The sequence below is a fragment of the Babylonia areolata genome, chromosome 3 (assembly GCF_041734735.1).
Source record: "Babylonia areolata isolate BAREFJ2019XMU chromosome 3, ASM4173473v1, whole genome shotgun sequence".
Taxonomy (NCBI): domain Eukaryota; kingdom Metazoa; phylum Mollusca; class Gastropoda; order Neogastropoda; family Buccinidae; genus Babylonia; species Babylonia areolata.
The window spans coordinates 43,901,294-43,911,680 of NC_134878.1; the positions used below are offsets into that span (position 1 = coordinate 43,901,294).

Below are 10,387 nucleotides of genomic sequence, written 5' to 3' on the forward strand. Positions count from 1 at the left end.
ATCTGTTTCCTTCTTTTTTTTTTAAAGCAGATGTGGTATAGTGTACGTATGGATCAGTCCACACACTTTGACGCCTCCTTGTATTTGATGATATATTCTTTTTCTACTTCTATGGTTTGCTGTGGTTTTCCTTTTTCGTCTTTTCGTTACATTTCCGTTCAGCCATGTTCTTCTACTTGTGCAAGTCAAAGAACATCTGCAACATTGTGTGTGTGTGTGTGTGTGTGTGTGTGTGTGTGTGTGTGTGTTCCATTAAAAAAACAAAACAAAAAAACTAATGCACACCCTCACAAAGCATCACAAACTTCTCCATCATTTTAATTTCCATGCTTTGATGTCAGCACAACACTTTCACACTGCAAAAACAACACAATCCAATGAGTGTTGACAGGCTAGATCAAAATCTGAAAACTATTGACTATAATAAACAGAAGGCTTCAAATTATGACATCATCATGGTCATGTGTAAAAGCTTACTTTTTCAGTTCCAAGGATGATAAGCACAACACCTACAAGATTTTACACATCCACACTCTCTCACAGTCTCTTTCTCACACTCTGTCTCTCTCTCCCTCTGTTTCTCACTCTTGCACATTCTCTCTCTCTCTTTCTCTCTCTCTCTCTCTCTCTCTTTCTGCCTTTCTTCCTATCAGCGGACACTTCTAAACTATAGCTTCAAGTATTTCTTTCACACCTCTAGTAAATGAAAGTGAGCACAGACTGAGGTGAAACAGCTTCAACAGACTCCTGCCTTACAAACACACCACAACAATGCCACTTGCATCATGATCTTCATTCTTGTCATTGTTCCTCATAGATTGTATGCATTCTGATCATTCTTTGCTCTCTGTGGAAGATTTCTGCAGAGGCGCCTTGTCGAGGTACATATTATTGAAATCTTCAATGAGATGATTGTAGTCGAAGGCATCAGGTTGGTGGTTGAAGGTCTTCACCAGGTCAAAGCGGGGAGAGTTCTTGCCAAAGTAGATGGCCATCATTTGCACAATCATCACCGCATCCTCTCGTTTCTGGTACATCATCACAATGGACAAGCCGGGATCAACAAGTGTGCGTTATGGGTTTGTTTGTTTGTCTCTGATCGAATAAACTACATGGAAAAAAGTGTGTGGGGACACAAACTGTTTATATGATTCAGTTAGGACAATAAGTGTGTGTGTGTGTGTGTCTGTGTCTGTGTGTTTGTGTTGTATGTGGGTGTGTGCATACCTGTGTATGTACGAGGTGGGGAACAATCAAAATCAACCTGAAAAAGTATTCTACAAAGAATATACAATGATTGATAACTTTACAAAGGGCTATATCAAAAATATATATATTAAAAAATACATATATTGGAACAAATTATCTGCTCTGAAAAGAGACAGATACTCATTCTGGTTTACAAAATCATGTTCTAAAATTAAAACTGATCAGTTCATTTCAAAATAATAACACATGTCAAATTATTCCACTGTGTAAAAAAAAATATTGGAGTAACTTATAATCAGTAGTGCCTGTGGCCACAAGAAATCAACCAATAACATACTTCTTCTCTTCTTGTTCTTCGTTCCTTCACTCTTATGTACATGAGTGGACTTTTACGTGTGTGACTGTTTTTACCCCGCCAGATAGGCAGTCATTTTCGGGGGTCAATAACATACAAAAACTCTTTCTTTCTCTCTCTCTCTCTCTCTCTCTCTCTCTCACTCACACACACACACACACAACACACACACACACACACACACATGTTCATAACTCCTCTTGTCAAACACATGACTAAAACTTACCAAAACTTTATCATCGTATTGTCCAGACATCAAAACAATTCCTGAAAAAAAAAGAAATCACTATAAATCCAAGACAAGTTCAGGTACTCTATAGCTTGATCGAGTCTCTTTTTAAAAGCCAGAAAACATTTTAAGACTGTATCAGAACAAGACATACTGCCACTGAAAGCCACCAAACACCAAATGTTTAAACAATGAATTCTTTTGACAAATAAACAAACATTTCAACTGAAGTAAGCAATCACAAATTTTGTACAAACACATGTAGAACAAATAAATAATTTAAAAGAACTTAGAACTCACTTGGTGCTTTGAAATGAAAAAATGAAAGATTCAGTGTTGGATAACTATCCATTTGCATCTTCTCAACATAGCTGTTTTTGCACGAACATACACACAATAAACACAAGTAAAAAATATATATATACAAATATAAATCATAATGTATCTAAAATAATGGAGAGTAACTGCAAGCCAAAGGCAGAAGTGGCCAAAGTGAATAAAAAAAAAATTGTGTGCCGGTACAAGGAGATCCAGTAATTTGAGCATCTGAACTCCAATCTTCCAACAGTTCTTTGCCACAGTACTGTCACAGTCACCAACTTTCCTTCATCTTTTTACTATCTCCATCATAATAATTTAATAATAAATGAATAATTAATAAAAGGATTTTTTTTCTTTCTAAAATGACTGTAGCAAAGAATCAGACCCCCTGCCGGAGTCTGCACCAGTGGGTCATGGTATAGTATGAGTAAATGAAAAATGTATTCAAACAGTGATTAATCTTGTGTGAAGAAAACTCACAATGTTTTCACACATGACTTTCACACACTTGTAGAACTCTGAATGTACGGAATAAAACTCACATGTAGATCAAAGGCCAAAGAAAACTATGAACTGAATGACGGAGGGAATGTAAGAGCTATTCTGGGATGAGGTAGGGTTTTTTTTTAAGCCCATACTTCAAAGAACTGAGTGCAAGAATTTGACAAAGCAAACGAGAGGGCAATCATTCGAAATGCAAGGCCCAAAGACAGAGACAAAGCAGGCAGCAGAATCTGGGAACACAGAAACGGAGTGGGCCAGAAGCCAATCATAGACAGCAAGATGGGGTGTTGAGGTGCAGGTAGTCACATAGATAAGAAGGGGGAGATTATATTTAGGCATTTATGAGTGTTGATTTTGCATTTTATTCTGTGTGAGACAAGGAAGCCAATGAAGAGATACTGCATGAGAAGAGTGCTCAGATCTTTTCTTTCGGAGGACGAGACAAGCAACGCTACCAACGACAAACCAACACAAAAATAATCAAACCCCAACAACCAAAACTAAAAACCAGTGAGGAGATCACCTTTGCTGTCCATCAGTTCCGTGTAATGCATCAACGTCAGACAGGCTGGGGCATTCTCCTTCAGCATCTGAGTGATTTAATGATAATAATATTAATGATTAGCAACATTAACAGTACTACTACTGCCACTACTACTTCTAATGATAATATTATTATCAATAATAATGATGGGTATTTATAATGCACTCAGTTACCTTAACACAAGGGCTCAGAACGCTAACAATTTATAACAATAATGGGGGGTGGGGTGGGGTTTTTTTTAAGTAAAGACAAGTATTATAACAATACAGACTGGTATTATTCGTATGTGAGAAAATATCAGTCAGAAATAAAAAGTATGAGCATGGAGTAGCATTACAAACAGCTGAGCAAAGGCAAGTGCTGATGGAAGGTGAAAAAGTGTGAGCTATCAGTATCTGAAGACAGAAACTTTTTCTGAAGGAAAAAAGTATGAGCGAAAAACAAACTGAGCACATACAAATACTGTTGGGAAGTGAAAAAATCAGAGGAATAACAAACAATATCAACATGGACTGATATGGCTAGACAGTAAAAAAGAGAAAAAAATATATATATATTGAACAATTAAATTAATATAAACAATCACTGCCAAAAAAGAGTTGTACTCAGAGAGACAGAGAGAAAGTAAGTGTGTGTGTGTGTGTGTGTGTGTTTGCATTTGCGTGCATACATGTGTGTGCAAGCGCAATACAACAAAGTCCACACACAGACAGAAGAACATGTTCCTCACCGCACAAAACAAAGTAAAATTCCAACACACAGCCTAACACCAAACACTGATGACGGAAGAAAGATCACCTGATACATGGCAAGGGGAGTGAACTGTACATCCTTCCCATCAAACTGCATCAAAATGAACTCGTGCCCATCGTCCCGGGGCAAGGGGAAGATAAACTGAAACAAACAGAACCAAGGCTTCACATACTCTTCGATGTCTACAGAACACCCACAGGCAGTGACACAGAAAATGCATGACTCATGCATGCACTAGATCATTTAGATTATGTAAAAAGGAAACGTCGCTGTCACAAATAAACTAAAACCCAGTGCAATAATTATGATGTGCCAGGTGACTACTGAATCATCTACTACTGACATTTTGGTGTAGCGTATATGGATTTGTCCGAATGCAGTGATGCCTCCTTGAGCTACTGATACTACTGACATGAACTTAGTTGTGTGGTACAGGGAGAAATCTGAAGATCATTGGAAAGGAGATGGCAGAACATTTTACTCTTCATGGAGAAGTGGCTAAGAGGTAACCAACGACCAACAACCATCTACCTGAAGATCTCATCATCAGCCCCATCCACATGTAATATGCAGCTTCTGTTCAAACGTGTGTGTGTGTGTGAGAGAGAGAGAGAGAGAGAGAGAGAGAGAGAGAGTTTCTGTGTATGTGTGTATGCGTGCATGTATGTGTGTGTGTGTGTGTGTGTGTGTGTGTGCAGTGCGTGCATGTGTGAGTATGCACAAGTTTTTATATTGATGTGCACTTGTATGTATCCTAATTTCTACTGTATCTGTGTTTGTGTATGATTTTCGATTTATGTTCGTATCTTGTTATGTACCCCCCCCCCATCCCCCCCTCAGCCCCCCCACCAATATTCCTTGTGACCCCGGTACACTTGGTAATAAAGACATATTCTATTCTATTCAATTCTATTCTATTCTGTTCTAATGCATCCACCTAGGAAGCAAGAGCGTCTCAACACAATGGACTGAATCCCACTCAACAGTAGTTTCTCCCCCTGCACAAGACACTGAGTGGTGGTCTGGACACTTGCTATTCAGATGAAATGATAAACCAAGGTCCAGTGTGCAGCATGCACTTAGCACATGTAAAAGAACCCACAGCAACAAAAGGGTTGTCCCAGGCAACATTCTGCAAAAAATGCACTTACAGAGAAAAACAAATACAATGACAGGCAAAAAAACCAAAAAAAACCAACAACGCCGAAACACCCTCACCCACCGCACCCCCCCAAAAAAACAACAACAACAGGGAGGTGCTGCACTATAGTGACACACTATCCTTGGGGACAGAAGACCGAATTTCAGAAAAATCCTTTGTGACAAAGAGTAATACAATGCAATACAATACAACAGACTCCGTATGCAGAGCACAGGAGCAGGAGTCAAGATGGCTGCCGGAAAAAGAGGGCGCTAGTCAGGGATGCAAAGGGGAGGTAACCTACTTCAGAAGGTTTACGTCCGTAGCAACTTTCGTTTTTCTCCGCACTGGCGGGTAGTAGTTTGCACAGGACAGGAATCAGACCCCTTCCAGAGTCTGCACTAGTGCTTTCTCCTCCTCATTGACCGTCAGACTACTGTCTGTTGCTCCTGTGATTTCTGAACGACCTTCTTAGCAAAACGTTTTCAGTTGAAACAAAAGGTGTACAAAACAAACACTATCCAGAAGATTTGATGCACAACATTCAGATGTTACTGTTCATCTGCTAAATGTGTTTGAAACAAGATGAACAGAATCTGAATGATGAACTATCATTTTATGTAAAGTCTTTGCCACAGCGTCACTCAAAAAAAAAAGACACTTTCCCTAACACAGGAACTGCTTCACGCACTGCCTGCTGATATCTCTGATCAACTTTCGCCTTCATCTTGACAGAGTAACTGTAATCTTTGTAAGGAGTGTTTGCTATTCAAGTGTCATTAATAATCTGCATCTTCATTTATGATAATCTAGATACTGTCAAGACCTTCCAATAAACTCATATTCTGACTTTGTGAGGTCTGGAACTTAAGAATAAAGTAACACCATTATGGAAAGCAACACAAAAAAACAAAACAAAAATGGAGGGGGTAATCTTCATGGTAACTTTATCATTCTGAATGCATTTTCAGAGTCAGTGTAATGAAAAGTTGTCAAAAACAGTTTTCACTGCATTTCACTGAATCCATAATGTAGTTAACACCTGCAACAGATATACCCAAACCAACACCAATGGGTGCGGTTCCTGTGCACAAACCATAACCCACTTACCGTTGGACAAGACTGACCCTTGGACATTAAGTCTTCAAAGGCTTCTTTCTGAAAAAAAAATTAAAATTAAATTTTTTTTTTAAATTTAATTTTTAAAAAAGGTCAAAACACCATGGCATTCAAACAAACCCTTTTTATTTATCTGCATTCTCACATTTTCCTCCAATAACAATATCAAATGCATTCAGAAGTGTTATTCAAACAAATCATTTCCCTATACTGAACATCATGAACGTTTTGCATCATAATATAAAAAAAAATAATAAATAGCACTAGTTCTGCTATCAGTGCCACTACTGATAACTACTCTAAGTTCTAAACAAATAATTTTTTTTTTAAATATGAGAAACTACTTATGTCAACACAATGTAAATACAGCCACCTCAAAGAAGAGACGAGGAGACAGAAAATATTGATGTGAAAGCAGTAAGGTGAAACAAAAGTTTAAGCAAATTTTTGTTTGTTTATTTTGTTGTTGACACCAATATATTTTCACATGACTTTTCATACATGCTTCCAATATTTCCTCTTCACATTATTTCAGTTTTCACACATCTCCCTTCTGGTTTTACAAAACGAAAAGAGGCACTGATAAATTCAGGCAGTGGAACAATACCTGTAAAACTGCAAACACACAGTCTTTGGTCTTATGGTACTCCTTCCAAATCTGAAAGAGAGAATAAAATCACACTTGTTAATCACTTTCGCCAATTAACTTTTTGCATATTGAATTCAGGTATGTCATATCTCATACACCATTGAAAACTTCCATAAAAGTCATAATAATAAAGGAAAGTGAAGAAAACATTGAAAAAAGATGTCCAAATTAAAAAGAAAAAAAATTACACAAACTGAGGCACAATATAATACAGAGACATTCAAAAGTACTCTCTCTCTCTCTCTCTCTCTCTCTCTCTCTCTCTCTCACCACCCCTCTCTTTTTCACATGCACAGTACCATACTACTATCAATGCTGACAACATACAACAACAAAAATCTAAAAACAACAGACAACAGCAATAAATGATAACAATCGCCCAACTTACCTGTTCCACTTCCTCAGCTGACTTGTCCTGTATGAGTTCCAACTTCATCAGAGAGTCCAAGCCCTGAAACAGTTCAAGATAACAATTGTAATCCCAGCATATTTGTTTCAGTCCATGCATATGTGGACTTGTTTTTAAACCACAGAATCTTCAGTAGCTTTTCACTGACCCATCATCCACACCATCAATTCCAATCCGCTCATTTTGGGTACCCCATACACAGCAACATCCAGGTCCGTCTGTCACAGTCGCGCCACATGCAGTTCACACTGAACTATCAATGTAAGGTCGCCAGGAGGCCACACACACGAGGTTTGGGCCTTCATGACCAGGCTGTACTCTACACTTCATTTAATAATATATCCTGGCATTAGCCAGACTCAAGCAATACAAACTCTTGCAGTGTTGTTCATGCTTTTCTGAAAACATTTTGCCTCTCCTCTGATATGTCAGTAACTGCGCTGTGCTGCACAACATGGAAGTGGGAAATGGAAAATATACACATGGTGCCAACCCATGGATAATCACATAATTTCAAGAACATTAGGAAATCCTGAACTCATGTACATCTTGTCTACAACAGCTATTGGCACCTTGGCAGGAGAGTAGCTGGCTGATCGAGGAATGGGTTGAGGAGTGGCAGGGGCAGACGACTTTGCTTCCCCATCTGCTGGTGTTGAGGGTGGTGATGATCTCTTGGGCTTCTTTTCCTCCTCCAGCTGTTGCAGCCGAAACTTGAACTCATCTGGATCTGACCTGATGCATGATCACAGTCATCATGGATTGTTCTTTCACCACACCTATTCAAAAATTAAAAACAGAAAAGGATGAAAAGAGCAGTCGCAATACCACCCCAGGCTATCCAAAATTCAGAACCATCCCCTCACAACATTGGAAGGTGTTGCTAACCTATTTGAGCTTTTGAAACTTTCATCTATAACTGAAAAGGTTCACCAAAACACAGAAACTTTGTCTTAAAAGTGAAAGTTAAGTATCCCACTACATCAGTTACAGAGTCACTTACAAAATTAACAATAAATCATATCTTGACAGCTTGGGTTTTTTTAATTCAATGTAAAAAAAAAACAAAAAAAACGTTATTTGTACAAAACAACAATAACACCAACTAAACTTTTCCCACTTTTTTTCTTAACAAAAGAACAATCATATGAACTAAAATAATTATCTCTTTTTTTTCACTACTAAACAAACGAACAAAAAAGGCTTTTTCTAAACAAAACAGACAGTGACATAGCAATATTATGAAATGCAAAGTACTCACTGTGCCAGATGCTGGAGTTTTTGTTTATACTTTTCATAGAAGGGGTTATTCACAATGCTGTCATCATCGTTCTTGGCCTCTTCCTTCCTGCCACCAGGACCTTGTTCAGAAGAAGCAAAGTGGCACTGGCTGCATTGTGTGCGGCCCTTCAAAAACACATTGCCCACACTGGGTGGGCGCACCAAGGGCAGGCCACTCTGAGCCACCCGACTGTAGCGAAGACAGGCAAAGCAGATGTTGAGCAGCTCACGTTGTCCTGGCATCTCGCTCATCAAGAACGGTCTTGTCAGAATCTGTTTATTCACAGAAATACATGTGCATGAGCTTCATTGTCAAACTAAAAAAAACGATACATCTGCATGGGTTCCACTGTCCAAATAAACTTCTGTTATCATTGCAGATCAAATCTGTAATGGTCTGGGATGATCTGCATCAGCACTTTTCTGAAACTTATCATCAGCTGCCCAGCAGTCAAAGGGAAATAACTGCAGCTGAGGAATCTGAAACACTGCTCTTTTCCACATGTTTGTACTTCTTGTTAAAATATTTGTGAATTGTTTATGGTTGTTCATGAACATCATGATTTGATAATGAATTATGGGTTGTTTTTGGCTTTTTTATGCACAACCATTACTATTTGTTGGTAGGTATGTGTCTCAATGCATGTGTCCAAATGTTCCTCAATTTTTTTTCTCTCCTGTATATTGTACACCTTAGTTTGCTCCATGGGATTTACTTCTTTCATGATAAAAATAGGATGCCACAGAGAATTATATTTATAACATCAATAAATACTTCATCTTCAATGAGTGAAGGGTCTTGTTTGAGTGTGTGCACACAGGTATTGATTTTAATGTATTTTATAAGTCACTGAGGTTACGATGTTGTGTTGTTTTTCTCTCTCAGAAAAAGCACCATTCATGATTTTCTTGTGATTATTATGGCACATATTTTCTCAGTTTACAGAAATGGTATTTAGGAACCTGTTTTTTTGGTAGTGTGTATGATTTAAATGGACCAGGGATGGGTACAAATAATCCACTGAAAAGTCTTCAGAAGTCTTTTTCACTTTCCCTATTGATAAACTTTCACACACACAGAGACACACACTGACACAGACACAGATACACACACATGCGCGCGCGCGCACACACACACACACACACATGCGGGCATGCTCAAACAAGCACGCACATCTGGGTGTGCTCACACACACACACACACACACACACACACACACACACACACACGCACACACACTCACTCACACACACACGCGCGCGCGCGCACACGCGCACACACACACACACACACACAGTCACACACACACACACACACACACACACACACACCTGTCACTGTCAAACCAGCACTCACATGTTCTGGTTCCAGTTGCAAGAATTATCATGTTAACCGACTTTTGTATCCTACTGAGTGACGATGTGTTTGCATAGCTCTGAAAACGGACGATTCCGCCACATCGGCACATGGGGTAGTGTGCTGTGCTCACAACGCGGAGCGGACACGTTCAGCAGACGAACTACGATCAATCTTTCTGTTCCGTGTGTTCTCTTGATTGATGTTTGTAACTATACATAAAATGTACAAAGCTCACACCCATATAATCCTGTCCATTAAGTCAAAATATATATTGTTCCAATTACTTGTTGAACACAATGCACACAAAGTTTACCTGTCCTCTCCCAATTCCAAGGGCGCTGCCATATCAAAGAAGGGCGTTTAACTCAGGCGTAAAGATATATTTTTCTCGTGAGGATTCTTTCCCTTTGATTGAACAGCTGTTGCCGATGAGCGCGTCAGCAATGAACAGAACTGATGTGCCACAAAGTCAATACACTGGGAAATGCCTGTTTAGAACTGATGCTAATGTCT

At 38.9% G+C, this 10,387-nt stretch overlaps 1 protein-coding gene across 1 annotated transcript; it reads right to left on the reverse strand.

The window, feature by feature from the left end:
• Positions 1-302: 302 nt before the first annotated feature.
• Positions 303-10,247, reverse strand: LOC143280572 (ATP synthase mitochondrial F1 complex assembly factor 1-like). The gene is made up of 10 exons (XM_076585270.1): positions 10,188-10,247; positions 8,495-8,787; positions 7,806-7,968; positions 7,213-7,275; positions 6,783-6,833; positions 6,167-6,214; positions 3,961-4,056; positions 3,142-3,208; positions 1,791-1,831; positions 303-1,028 (listed from the first exon to the last, which is right to left on the reverse strand). Exons 2-10 carry the CDS (start codon positions 8,764-8,766, stop codon positions 834-836), a joined length of 996 nt encoding a protein of 331 aa, XP_076441385.1. The 5' UTR covers positions 8,767-8,787; positions 10,188-10,247; the 3' UTR covers positions 303-833.
• Positions 10,248-10,387: the final 140 nt, after the last annotated feature.

What these genes read in the sequence shown, in the direction of transcription:
- LOC143280572 (XM_076585270.1), bottom strand. Translation starts at nt 8,766, where the DNA reads ATGAGCGAGATGCCAGGACAACGTGAGCTGCTCAACATCTGCTTTGCC. An exon ending in CTCCCCTTGCCATGTATCAG is followed by an intron (nt 3,209 to 3,960) that starts GTGATCTTTCTT and finishes TAAATCACTCAG; the next exon opens with ATGCTGAAGGAGAATGCCCC. An exon ending in AATACGATGATAAAGTTTTG is followed by an intron (nt 1,029 to 1,790) that starts GTAAGTTTTAGT and finishes ATGATGTACCAG; the next exon opens with AAACGAGAGGATGCGGTGAT.